Raw genomic sequence first — 13,788 nt, 5'->3', positions numbered from 1 at the left:
GAGCCCAATCTAAAAGTATGAAGGACTTCTTTTATTGCATGATTAGTCACTTGTAAAGCTGCAACTTGTAAAGCATTCAGCACAGTTAAGAATAATTCTAACACTGAACATATTTTCAGTGTGACACTTGGCATTGTTTTTGCTTGCACAAATGCTCAATATCCGCTGGCACACTTGATGTGGCAATGCAGAGTATTCCAGATAGGTGTCCATCTGTCAAAAGTGATCTTGATTTAGTTTTTATGCTCTTCAATCTTGAGAAAAGCTGTTCACAGCAATACGTGCTGCCAAAAAGTGCAATGAACCGAAGTGCATGATTAGACAGATTTGGGAAAGAGTCCCATGTAATGTATTTACTATAAAATGTATGCAGGCTATGTTCAGAAAAGGCTCTCTTCAGGTCACCATTACTTTGCATGTCAATTAATTCCATTTGAAACATGTCAGTAGCATTGGTGACATTAGTACCAAACGGATCTGCAAAAATCTTCAGCTCATCACTGTGCTCCCTGAAATCTGAAAATCGGTTTTTAAATTCATTCAAAAGATTCCCAACCAGTGCCGAATACTTGTCATGGTTGATGCTGTGAGCAGATCTGGTCATCAGTACTGTGAAATGAGTAGCATTTTTTTCATTCAGCTGTTTCTGAAACAATTCCAGCTTATGAACAAAGGATTGGATGTGCTCATACAGCTTGTTCACAAACTGTTCCTTCCCTTGCAGTTTTATATTCAGGTCTGAAAGATATTTTGTTATGTCAACAAGGAATGCCAAGTCATTCAACCAGCTCGCATCTTCCAAGAAGGTGACATCTTTCCCTTTGTTCGTCATGAATGTTTTAATTTCATTAAGCAGTGACCAGAATCTGGATAGTGTGGCTGCCCTGCTAAGCCAACGAACTTGGCAAAAGTAGATCACATCATCATGGTCTGCTCCCATCTCCGCAAGAAATGCTTGGAACTGTCTATGGTTGAGCCCTTTTGCCCTTATGAAATTCACTGTAGAAACAACCTTTTCCATCACATGCGTCATCTCCAAGGCCTTTGCGCACAGTTGTTCCTGGTGAATGATGCAGTGGTGCGTGATGACATTCTGGGGAACTGACTTTGCCATTAAACTGACAAATCCATTGTGTTTGCCGATCATAGCAGGGGCCCCATCAGTTGTCAGACCACAGAGTTTGTCCTCTGGCAGATTGAATTTCAACAAGACACGTTTCACTTCATTGAAAATGTCTTGTCCTGTTGTTTTGCCTTTCATTGAACATAGGTCAAGTAGCTCCTCAACAATTTGGAATTCTTTGGTCACTCCTCGTACAAAGATTGCCAGTTGGGCGGTATCACTCACATCTGTGCTTTCATCCACCCCCAAGCTGTAAAACTGACAGGCACCCAATCTTTTCGTCAGTGAGTCTGCAATGTTTGATGATAGGTCATCTACTCGTCTAGCAATTGTCTGATGTGAGAGACTGATTTTCTCCACCATTGCTTGTTTGTCAGGGAATGCCACAGATGTCAATATTCCCAAGCAATCTTTGACAAATTCTCCATCGGACAATGGTTTCCCTCTCCTCGCTATGGCCTCCGATATCAAGTAACTTATCTTGGTTGCTGCCTCAGAGTTCTGTCTGCCAGCTTTGAAGAACGACTGTTGCCCGATCAGGGCCTGCTTCAGCGAGTTCGCCCGATCAATCCTAATCTGGCCAATCAGGTTGTCAAATTCAGTGGCATGTTTTGTGGTATAATGCCGCTTGACATTGTATTCCTTGTACAAAGCTACTTTTTCCTGGCAAATGAGACACAAGATGTTCCCCTTTTGTTCACACACAAAGAAATCCTTGGCCCAACTATCCTTGAAAACACGACATTCAGCATCAATCTTTCTTTTCTTCTGATTCGCCATCTATTGAGAGTTGGGTAGGTTTTAGTCATGAAAGCATGTTGTCTGTCACAGGCCCATTACAATAAAAACAATTCAAACTTACTTGTATTGCTAAGTAATAATGTTGTGGTTTAAATATAGGCAGAACATTGGGCCACACTGTAGGGCATGATTAAAAAAGCCTCACTCATAGTATTGTCCCACAAATCTATAACAATGCCTGTAGAGAAGCAGTGTTTGGCATGTGATATACAAGTCAGTGGGGGTGGGTGTGGACACAGGCTGTGGCACCCTTGTGATGCTACTTAAATATGAATTAATGCAAAGGAATGCTCTTATTCTCATGTGGCAGGCAGCCAGAGGGAGATAAAACACTAAAATGCCACTGAAAAAATAGTAATTGCTCTGTCAGCTTTGTTCTAACGCAGATAAACTCAGAGAACAACATGTTTTATTTGTTACGGCGTGCTAGTTGCCAGAGTCTTCCAGTTTTGTAGTACTGCAAATTAAAGGCAAGGCTATTAACCAGTACACATAATGTCATTGTATAAGTGGGAAGGCGCAATTTCTTTCACAATGCTTTTTTCCCAAAGTATATATGACCATGACCAAAGCCCATGACCCCTACTTTTGCCTTTGGCCCACTCTTTGCCCCTCCTAAATTTGAATCCTGATGACACCACTAGATTGACCAACTATGGCGGCTCATGAGGAGCAGGGGGCAAAATTAGTGAGCTGCATCTAGATCCATTTCAGCCTATATGTCTGCTACCATAGGTGACTGGTCCAGGGGACACCATAGGCAGTAACAGTCCACCGCCACGGCCCAGAAATAAAATAACTCGGGTCCACGTACCCCACAACATTGAACACATTTCCTACAAGAATGGATCACCATATGTATCATTAATATCTTTGTGTATAGATCCATATTGTCAAATTACTATGAGTGGAAGCAGACGTCCAAGGGCATTTAATCAAAAGGGAAACACTGCACAGCAAAAGGAAACAAAAACAAGTTCCAGAAGATACCCAGGCCAACACAGGCTGCTAGTAGGCTTCTGTACACCTGTCATCTCCCTGAGGCGCTGCATGTGTCTGTTTCTGAGGGCCTGCTCTCTGGCACTGGGTGGTACAATGTCCACCTTTGTGCAGTCCATGAACCAATTACTCAAGACTACCATATCATGGAAATTACCAACTACACCCACTGATTTGGTATGTGAACATTGCATGATTTGATCACTATCCTTGATGATACCCAGAAGGTGCATGATGGTGCCATAATGCACGTTCCATCAAGGTGTCCCACATCACGATAACGGAGCAATGGAAAACGGCGGATAGCATTGGCAGATAGTCTTGGAAGCAAGGCCACGCAGAGCAACAGAGGTTTAAATCCGAGATCCGCACTTAGAAACCGAACTCAGGTATTACATTTAGCTTATAAAAAAACAATTAAATAAAATGCTACCATATGGAAATATGTCAGGTTGAATTGGACATGTTGGCTCAAGATTGTCCCAACTCACAAAACACATGTGACACTAAGTTGAACACTGCAACTACAAGAGTGAATATTTATCCCAATTCATATATGTTTGGGGACTTAAGGCTTCACCCTAAGGTACCCTGGCTAGTCCAGACATGGACATGGCCCAACCAACATTGCGGAAATAAATAAATTAATCGAGTCCACGGACCCGACAAACATTGAATAAATTAATAAATAAACTGGGCCGTGGCCCGTTACTGCCTCTGGTGCCCCCTTACAGGGGGCTCCAGAGGCAGTCACAGTGCTCCGCTGCCATAGCCCGCATTATTTATTAATTTATTCAATGTTTGTCGGGTCCGTGGACCCAATTAATTTATTTATTTCCGCAATGTTGGCCCAACCAACATTGCGGAAATAAATCAATTAATCGGGTCCACGGACCCGACAAACATTGAATAAATTAATAAATAAACTGGCCCGTGGCCTGTTACTGCCTCTGGTGCCCCCTTACCCCAGGGGTTATGTCCCCCACCACGGCACATAAATCGGGTCCAAGGACCCGACCAACATTGTGCTGCCTAAAATGCACTGGGCCTGTAACTGCCTCTGGTGCCCCCTGTAAGGGGGCACCAGAGGCAGTCACAGTGCTCCGTTGCCACGGCCCACATTATTTATTAATTTAGTCAACGTTTGTCGGGTCCGTGGACCCGATTAATTTATTTATTTCCGCAATGTTGGGCCCAACCAACATTGCGGAAATAAATAAATTAATCGAGTCCACGGACCCGACAAACATTGAATAAATTAATAAATAAACTGGGCCGTGGCCCGTTACTGCCTCTGGTGCCCCCTTACAGGGGGCACCAGAGGCAGTAACATTCCCTCACCACGGCACATAATTCGGGTCCAAGGACCCAACAAAATTGTGCTGCCTAAAATGCACTGGGCCTGTAACTGCCTCTGGTGCCCCCTGTAAGGGGGCACCAGAGGCAGTCACAGTGCTCCGCTGCCATAGCCCGCATTATTTATTAATTTATTCAATGTTTGTCGGGTCCGTGGACCCAATTAATTTATTTATTTCCGCAATTGCGGAAATAAATCAATTAATCGGGTCCACGGACCCGACAAACATTGAATAAATTAATAAATAAACTGGGCCGTGGCCCGTTACTGCCTCTGGTGCCCCCTTACAGGGGGCACCAGAGGCAGTCACAGTGCTCCGCTGCCATAGCCCGCATTATTTATTAATTTATTCAATGTTTGTCGGGTCCGTGGACCCAATTAATTTATTTATTTCCGCAATGTTGGCCCAACCAACATTGCGGAAATAAATCAATTAATCGGGTCCACGGACCCGACAAACATTGAATAAATTAATAAATAAACTGGGCCGTGGCCCGTTACTGCCTCTGGTGCCCCCTTACCCCAGGGGTTATGTCCCCCACCACGGCACATAAATCGGGTCCAAGGACCCGACAAACATTGTGCTGCCTAAAATGCACTGGGCCTGTAACTGCCTCTGGTGCCCCCTGTAAGGGGGCACCAGAGGCAGTCACAGTGCTCCGTTGCCACGGCCCACATTATTTATTAATTTAGTCAACGTTTGTCGGGTCCGTGGACCCGATTAATTTATTTATTTCCGCAATGTTGGGCCCAACCAACATTGCGGAAATAAATAAATTAATCGAGTCCACGGACCCGACAAACATTGAATAAATTAATAAATAAACTGGGCCGTGGCCCGTTACTGCCTCTGGTGCCCCCTTACAGGGGGCACCAGAGGCAGTAACATTCCCTCACCACGGCACATAATTCGGGTCCAAGGACCCAACAAAATTGTGCTGCCTAAAATGCACTGGGCCTGTAACTGCCTCTGGTGCCCCCTGTAAGGGGGCACCAGAGGCAGTCACAGTGCTCCGCTGCCATAGCCCGCATTATTTATTAATTTATTCAATGTTTGTCGGGTCCGTGGACCCAATTAATTTATTTATTTCCGCAATTGCGGAAATAAATCAATTAATCGGGTCCACGGACCCGACAAACATTGAATAAATTAATAAATAAACTGGCCCGTGGCCTGTTACTGCCTCTGGTGCCCCCTTGCAGGGGGCACCAGAGGCAGTAACATTCCCCCACCACGGCACATAAATCGGGTCCAAGGACCCGACAAACATTGTGCTGCCTAAAATGCACTGGGCCTGTAACTGCCTCTGGTGCCCCCTGTAAGGGGGCACCAGAGGCAGTCACAGTGCTCCGTTGCCACGGCCCACATTATTTATTAATTTAGTCAACGTTTGTCGGGTCAGTGGACCTGATTAATTGATTTATTTCCGCAATGTTGGGCCCAAACAACATTGCGGAAATAAATAAATTAATCGGGTCCACGGACCCGACAAACATTGAATAAATGAATAAATAAACTGGGCCGTGGCCCGTTACTGCCTCTGGTGCCCCCTTACAGGGGGCACCAGAGGCAGTCACAGTGCTCCGTTGCCACGGCCCACATTATTTATTAATTTAGTCAACGTTTGTCGGGTCCGTGGACCCGATTAATTTATTTATTTCCACAATGTTGGGCCCAACCAACATTGCGGAAATAAATAAATTAATCGAGTCCACGGACCCGACAAACATTGAATAAATTAATAAATAAACTGGGCCGTGGCCCGTTACTGCCTCTGGTGCCCCCTTACAGGGGGCACCAGAGGCAGTCACAGTGCTCCGTTGCCACGGCCCACATTATTTATTAATTTAGTCAACGTTTGTCGGGTCAGTGGACCCGATTAATTTATTTATTTCCGCAATGTTGGGCCCAACCAACATTGCGGAAATAAATAAATTAATCGGGTCCACGGACCCGACAAACATTGAATAAATTAATAAATAAACTGGGCCGTGGCCCGTTACTGCCTCTGGTGCCCCCTTACAGGGGGCACCAGAGGCAGTAACAGTCCCCCACCACGGCACGTAATTCGTGTCCAAGGACCCGACAAACATTGTGCTGCCTAAAATGCACTGGGCCTGTAACTGCCTCTGGTGCCCCCTGTAAGGGGGCACCAGAGGCAGTCACAGTGCTCCGTTGCCACGGCCCACATTATTTATTAATTTAGTCAATGTTTGTCGGGTCCGTGGACCCGATTAATTAATTTATTTCCGCAATGTTGAGCCCAACCAACATTGCGGAAATAAATAAATTAATCGGGTCCACGGACCCGACAAATGTTTAACAAATAAATAAATAAACTGGGCTGTCGCGTACCCAAAAAATAAATAAAAAAGAAAACTGAAAGAAAACTTACCAGGCCTCGCTTGGTCACTGTAATGCTGGGCTGGGCTGGGCTGGGCTGGGCTTGGCTGGGCAGGAAAAGAAGTGTGAAGGTGGTGCCGGCACGGTATACATTACCTTCACTCCGCCCATAAACATGACGTATGTGATTTCCATTGGCTGAGAAACAGCCAATGGAAATACTGTGACCATGCAAGGTATTCTTTTTTTTTTAATATGACGTACCTTGCATGGCAACAGTATTTCCATTGGCTGTTTCTCAGCCAATGGAAATCACAACCCATGCCGGCTTGTTTGTTTGTATTTCCTTTGTTTGTTTGTTCAGCCTCGCGGGCCACATGAAATGGCTCGGAGGGCCGCATTGTGGCCCGCGGGCCGTAGGTTGGACAACCTTGACCCACAGGGAGGTGGGGAGGGTGGCAGAGAGAGAGAGAGAGAGAGAGGGAACAATAGAGAGATAGTTATTATTATATATGTTGTGTTATGTTATGTTAGCGATACTTGTATAGCGCACCGTCACCAACGGAATTGGTCCCCAGGCGCTCTGGCGGATCTGTAAACAGGAAGGGTGGGTCGGTTAGTCGGGAGGAGGGGAGAAGGAGAGTGGGAGAAGTGGTGCTAGATCTGCATTTTTTTCTTTTTCAAAATTGGGAAAGATAAGGATTCTTAAACCACGAGAAATAATATCATTTTCCAAATAGTTGGCTAAAGAAGCATGGTCCCAATATTTATTAATTTCTCTTTGGGATAATCTTTCTAATTTAATACATTTCTGTCTTAGAGTTTCTACTGATGTATAATTGGATTTGAAAGGATTGACTGTGCTTCCTCTCAGAGCAAAAAGTACTGCCCTGTCCTCATCCTTGTTGCACATATGATCTGGCATGATGCAGAATGGAGGTCAGCCGGCACAATTAGTATCACTGTAATGAGATTTGGAAAAACAACAGTGGGTAAGATACAATATACTGTGCGCTGTTTACCAAACTGAAACTTTTTTATGTTCTGTTATCAGCTGCGAAAATCTTAGTGACTTCGAACCCCCACTGTGGTTCCAAAAGAATGCAAATGTCATGAGAAATGTCACAAGACTATAATCGCACTTGGTTCAAAGCTGAAAATCAATATCTAATTGAATCAATCAATAGAATCAGTATCAAAGTCCAAAATGCGATAGTCACGATAACATGTGTTGATATGTATCCAAATATTGTTTATTTTGAAACAGCCGACACGTGTTTTAAGCTGCTTGGTCGTTCTCAAGGCCTATTTATAATGATCGCTTGTTTACTCTCCGGGACTTGTCTGTCCCTCTGAGTTAGTGTAATGTTTCACTTGGATGCGTCTCAATGATGATATCTCTCCTCAAATAAATTCACAAATGGAAGTTGCAATATCATGCTCATGCATACTCTGATTAATATGCTTCAAAATAGCAGTTCCAATATGTAGGTAAAATCCAATGGTCCGCATTATACCATTTGGTTATAAGATCCTGTAATTGCGAAATTACCCTCTTAGTAGGGTTGGATTTCAGTAGTTTATAACTTTGACAATTATTCAAATGGGGCATGTCCCTTTCTAGATAATCAACAGTATTCAACACAACTACATTGCCCCCTTTATCGGCTTCCTTAATAGTGATTAGACGGTCTTGTGCTAAAGCATTAAGGGCTCGCTGTTCTTCTCTACTCAAATTCGGTCTGGGTTTGGCACTTTTAGATCTTTGTCCATTTGAATATGTATATCTTTAATCATTGCTTTTTGAAAAATGTCTATAACATTCTCCGATAAAGTTTGGGGAGTAAATTTGGAGGAAGTTTTCAATTCCTTAATTGGAAGCTGGCTGGGATTAACCCCTAAATCCAAGCATATAGAATCTAAATTGGTGTCACCTTCCTGATCGAGTGAAGTTAGAATCTCTATATTCTTTAGATCTGATAGAGTCAGGGAACTCAAGGGTAATGGTGTAGTTTTTGCAGTGAAAGAACGTACTTCAGTTGCAAAAACATTTAGTTTGCAAGCAAATTTAAACAAATCGATTTGAAAATCCACAAAGTTTGTGCCACTGTTTGGAGCAAAAGAAAGTTCCTTGTAAGGACTCGAATTTCTGTGTTGGTCAAAAATCGGTCAGATAGATTAACTGCTAAATTTGATTCTGTTGTTGGGCCAGTCTCTTCCTCATGCTCGATCTCATTAGAATCCCTGGACGACCCGAGTCCTAGTTGGAACTGCCACTTCTGCTTGCGTTTCCCCCGCTGCCGACCCCTTGTGTGGCGTTGGTTGTTGATGTAGGGACAGTAGGTGGTGTTCGGAATCTTACTTGTTTGGAACATAGAGATCTTTGATCTCCCTTTTTGTGTGTGTGAATTTCTTCTAAAAAACTCAATCCACGACCCATATCAGGTTCAGACCTATTTTCATTCTCATTAGTAGCTTCAGATGGATCTTCTTCAGAATCAGGATCTGAGCTTGCAGGTGTCGTATGTGCAGAACTAGGTTTGGATCATCCTTGGGACTGTTTTTAGTTGCAGTTTTGTGTGGTGGGGCATTGTGCTTCCTGCTTTATATTGGTGGACAGTGTGTAGTGATGAAACATTCTGTTTCTCACCCATTGCATTGGGGCCCGTGGTGCCGTGCTTCCTTTCCCTCTCTATGTTTGTCCTTAGGGCTGTTGGGAAGGTAATAGTTAAGGCCATGGTCCTCTTGATGATTCCTTCCAGTCTTTCTGTCTTAGTTTGCTATGTTTACTGTCTTTGGTCGTATTGCGGCTGTCTCCCGTTTGGTCCTTTAGTATGTGGTGGGATGTTTACCTTGGCTTTTCCCATTGACTGATCGGTGTTATCGCGGCCGCTCTACGTTCATTGATGTTTTTAGTTATGTCGGTGCCCCTGTGGTCAGTCTTTCAAGTTATGACGTGAAGAGCCAGGTTTTGAGTAATTTCCTGAATAATACGTGGTTTCTTGTGTTACATATGTACTTTGGAACCTCGTTCCAGGTTTTCGGGGCTTGGTGAGAGAAGGAGGATCCTACAAGTTTTCTTTTGTTGTAGGGCTCACACTACACACTCTATAAAGCCATGCACTAGTCTCTTTGTCTAGTGCACGCCTAAAATAGTCAATGCTAAGTCATGCCAATTTATTCAGCAAAGGGAAATAAGACATGGTGGTGTAAAGTCATTTGCCCAGGATTACCTTCTTTGTTGGAACTGGAGGAGCTGAGACTTTAGCCCAGATTTCCTGCACCTACCATTTTAGCAGTAGGTGCCGTCTCATCACATCCCAGCTTTTGTTTGATATCAATGTAAATGCTCAATGCAGAGTTGTCTTTCAAGAGATACATTACTACGGTGTGTTCAATAACGCTGACTTGCAAAGCACCAAATCATATGATACTGCAACCCGTCAATATACAAGACATCTTTATAGAAACAGCTTGGATCAAAATAAAGGCATGATCAACTTTGAAAGGGTAAATCAGTACCACAATGAGTAAAGGCACTTCAACAAAGTACGAAGAATAAAAACACATCTATGTTGTTCTGCACAGTGTTGAAATGCAAGAAAGAGAGACAATTGTGCATGTTAAAATAGGCTAATTCCACGGATTTACAATGAGTAAGTATTTTCGAAATGGCCAACTGGGTGAAAAAACGACTTCGACATATCATTTATTTATCGATTGGTGTGGTCTGTTTATAAGCCTTAACATACAAGACTATGATGGCAAAAGAGCTCAGTGGGTGAAGTCGACTGCTGCAGCAACATGTCTGATCTCTAAATGATGGGGTTGAAACTTGGCAGAGCTGGGAGAGTGTTTCATCCTTCCGAGGTCAGTATTCATAACACCTGCTAATGGAACGCAGAGGCAATTAAACATTGGGTCCTGTTTATAATGGGAACGGGTTCTAGCACTACACATCTGCATAAGGCGTGGAAAAGGGCAGATCCCAGTGTTATAAGGTGCTGCCGGTGGCAAAGCTTAGCGGGAGACTTTTGGGGGACAACGATAAGATCCCCCCAATTAGCAATGCCGGGATGTGGGATAACATGTATATATATATATATATATATATATATATATATATATATATACACATAATTTTATATTTGTAAAGCGCAGTTGCACTCCAGGGGCATCGAGGCGCTGTTAGATCAGGGTAGCTTAGTTACATAATGGTGATCTTACACAGAGATTGCAGAGTAAGATCATTTTTAAGGCCAGTAAAGCTATTAATGTTGACAAGTTACTGTCCTCTTCTGTCACCTGCCATCATTTACACTAATGCCTGAACAATATGCAGTAAGACCCATGCGTTGTCCAGCGGCAGATCTGAGGTGTTCTGCCGGCCCTCGCTATTTAGTGGAAGAAAAGATCATATGGACTGCTCACACGTGATCTCGGGCAGGTGCACCACACCTATGACGAGAGAGAGAGAGAGTGAAGGAGAGAGAGAGAGAGAGAGAGAGAGAGAGAGAGAGAGTGAGAGAAAATATGAATGAGAATATATAACAAAGTAAGCCACCTGTTGCAATGGCGGGTGGGAGTGGTGCCTGCTGTGCTGTTGTTTGTTTGCATTCTGGCAAAAGGGGGAAAGGCTCCTGTGGGTTGATTGCATTATCAATAAATGTTGCCAGCTTCTTTTTATTATTTGAACAATGAATGCAATCCTTTTCATTGTTAGACAGACTGCAGGCCGTGCAGTTTCAGCTCGTGCATGTGTGTTTCTTTTGAAGCAAGCAGTCAGCTTTGTGAATTATTAGGCATATGTTTTAGTTGTGATTGCATTTCGCAAATTAACCAATCGCCGTGAGCTGTGGGGGAGCTTGCCTTTTGAAGTTGTGCGGCCCATCACACTTCACACCTCAACATTAGCACTTATCATGACGATTTGGCATGTTTCAAATGAAATGGCATTTTAAGATGATCTTGCCCGATGACCCACCTCCCATAAATTGCTGTCTGCCAAAAGGGATGTAAATCACAGCTCCATGGAAAACAGACTGAAGTCTTTAATTGAGAGCGCACCATGAAGTCTTGAGAAACGCAGCTCATGATAGCGCTGGTCTAATGCACTCATTCAGACCCAGCAGGACACTCTTATATATAATTGGTTATTTATATCGCGCTTAATACACAGAGATATCTAAGCGGGGACGCAGGGATCGAAACTGTGTTGCTCCGCGTCGTCTTACTTCCAAGGGGAGCGCGTTGCCCCTGAGCTATCCTCCCGACACTTGCAAGTCTGAAAATGTATGCCCAAAGGAAAAGGGGCTGTCTGACACCAGAGTACGCATGTAGCACCCCATACATGCTCGTGACTTTGGTCCAGAGTCTCCCCACATTTTTCTGAGTGGCCGATGAAGGGCAGAGGAGAGCTTGCTGGGCACTGCTCATTCTCTGGGCCGAGGACCTATAAGCCTCCAGAGCCGCAATTGGCACGTGCAGCCTTTGAATTACAAAAAGCTAAGTAAAGTTTGCAAACTGACCCTGCCCACTGATTATTTTTAAGCTTCTATCTTGAAAGTGCGCAGCGAGAATCTTTTTCTGCAGTCAAGCATGTGACTCCCCTTTTCTGCATGGTCAGCAAGCACCCATAATGTGTCATGAGGGCCTGGAGGTAAAACGGGTTGGTTTTCCATCCAATACAACAAGTTCTACATCTGCCTCCCCTGCAAGACCCCCTCTTCTTTTACAGAGCAGCGTGCATAGAGGCCAAGCAAGATGGCAGAAGGGCGCTATATAAGACCACTTTACATTACACTGCAATATGCATGTCCTAATGGCACACAGAAATACCACTATTTGGTTTGGATTAATGTGGAATGGGCCATTAGCATTGTCATGTGGCCCTCAGTTGTCCACCCCAGATGTGGCAACGGTACCTATGGATAGCTAGAAGGGAAGCATCAGGGTGTGGCAGGCGGTTAGGGAAGTGTATAAAGCATCTCTCCTTTTCAGATCTGCCAGAGCGCCTGGGGACCACAGCAGTGGTGACAGTGCGCGGTACAAATACCTATAACATTGCCTCCAACCCCGGGAGGATAGCCCAGCGGCAACGTGCTCGCCTTGGAAACAAGACGATGCGAAGCAACACAGGTTCGGTCCCGGGTCCGCACTTAGAAACCTCTGGGTATTAAGCACGTTATAAATATGCAGCTAAAACATATTCCTGTAACAGCGCCTCGATGCCCTCGGGCTGTGTGAGCGCTGTAAAAATGCAAATAAATAAACATTAACAGCAATGGCCAAGGCTTTTATGTCACACACATATAACTTCAGTATATTTTTAGTATTTCACTTGTCAATAAGTTCTGCAAAATATATATTTTTATTCATGCAAAAACACACATATTTTCCCTTCAAAAAACAATTCATATATACACATTCTGTCACCCATATTTGAGTCTTTATATAAATCAAACACTAGCATCATATTACATTCTTATACACAAGAAAGCAAAATTCAGCAAAATTGTGATCTGTGAGTAACATAAATCTCCCAATGAAGAGAAATGTGTAGCGGTGCACTCAAAAACAGTGGTGCAAAAAAGGAGTACCACGAGTACTTCGTGAGATGAGACCTGGGCACACTGTGGCAAATCAGTTCAATCACCGTCAACGAAATACTGTACAATTATGTTTACTTGTAAGAAATAACTGGTCATAGAAATTAATAATTCCGACAATGGAATGTTCGTCACACTAAAGGCAATTCACAAACAGAATAACGGCATGCAATCCTAGTACATGTCTTTCACATGTAACATATAACGGCATGCAATCCTAGTACATGTCTTTCACATGTAACGTATAACGGCGGATTGCCTGCAATCCTAGTACATGTCTTTCACATGTAACATATAACGGCATGCAATCCTAGTACATGTCTTTCACATGTAACATATAACGGCATGCAATCCTAGTACATGTCTTTCACATGTAACATATAACGGCATGCAATCCTAGCACATGTCTTTCACATGTAACACATAACGGCATGCAATACTAGCACATGTCTTTCACATGTAACACATAACGGCATGCAATCCTAGTACATGTCTTTCACATGTAACATATAACGGCATGCAATACTAGTACATGTCTCTCACATGTAACACATAA

General features: G+C 43.6%; 2 protein-coding genes across 4 annotated transcripts in view; one reads left to right on the top strand and one right to left on the bottom strand.

The window, feature by feature from the left end:
• The window catches only part of TOGARAM2 (TOG array regulator of axonemal microtubules 2), a 717,735-nt gene that overhangs the window by 326,361 nt on the left and 377,586 nt on the right, over window positions 1–13,788 (top strand). The window lies entirely within an intron of this gene.
• LOC138467332 (general transcription factor II-I repeat domain-containing protein 2A-like) lies at window positions 116–1,903 on the bottom strand. Its single transcript, XM_069607305.1, has one exon. It carries the CDS (start codon window positions 1,901–1,903, stop codon window positions 116–118), a length of 1,788 nt encoding a protein of 595 aa, XP_069463406.1.

Source organism: Ambystoma mexicanum, chromosome 4q (assembly GCF_040938575.1).
Source record: "Ambystoma mexicanum isolate Mex_15411 chromosome 4q, UKY_AmexF1_1, whole genome shotgun sequence".
Taxonomy (NCBI): domain Eukaryota; kingdom Metazoa; phylum Chordata; class Amphibia; order Caudata; family Ambystomatidae; genus Ambystoma; species Ambystoma mexicanum.
This window is presented reverse-complemented; position numbering and strand designations above follow the sequence as displayed.

What these genes read in the sequence shown, in the direction of transcription:
- LOC138467332 (XM_069607305.1), bottom strand. Translation starts at nt 1,903, where the DNA reads ATGGCGAATCAGAAGAAAAGAAAGATTGATGCTGAATGTCGTGTTTTC.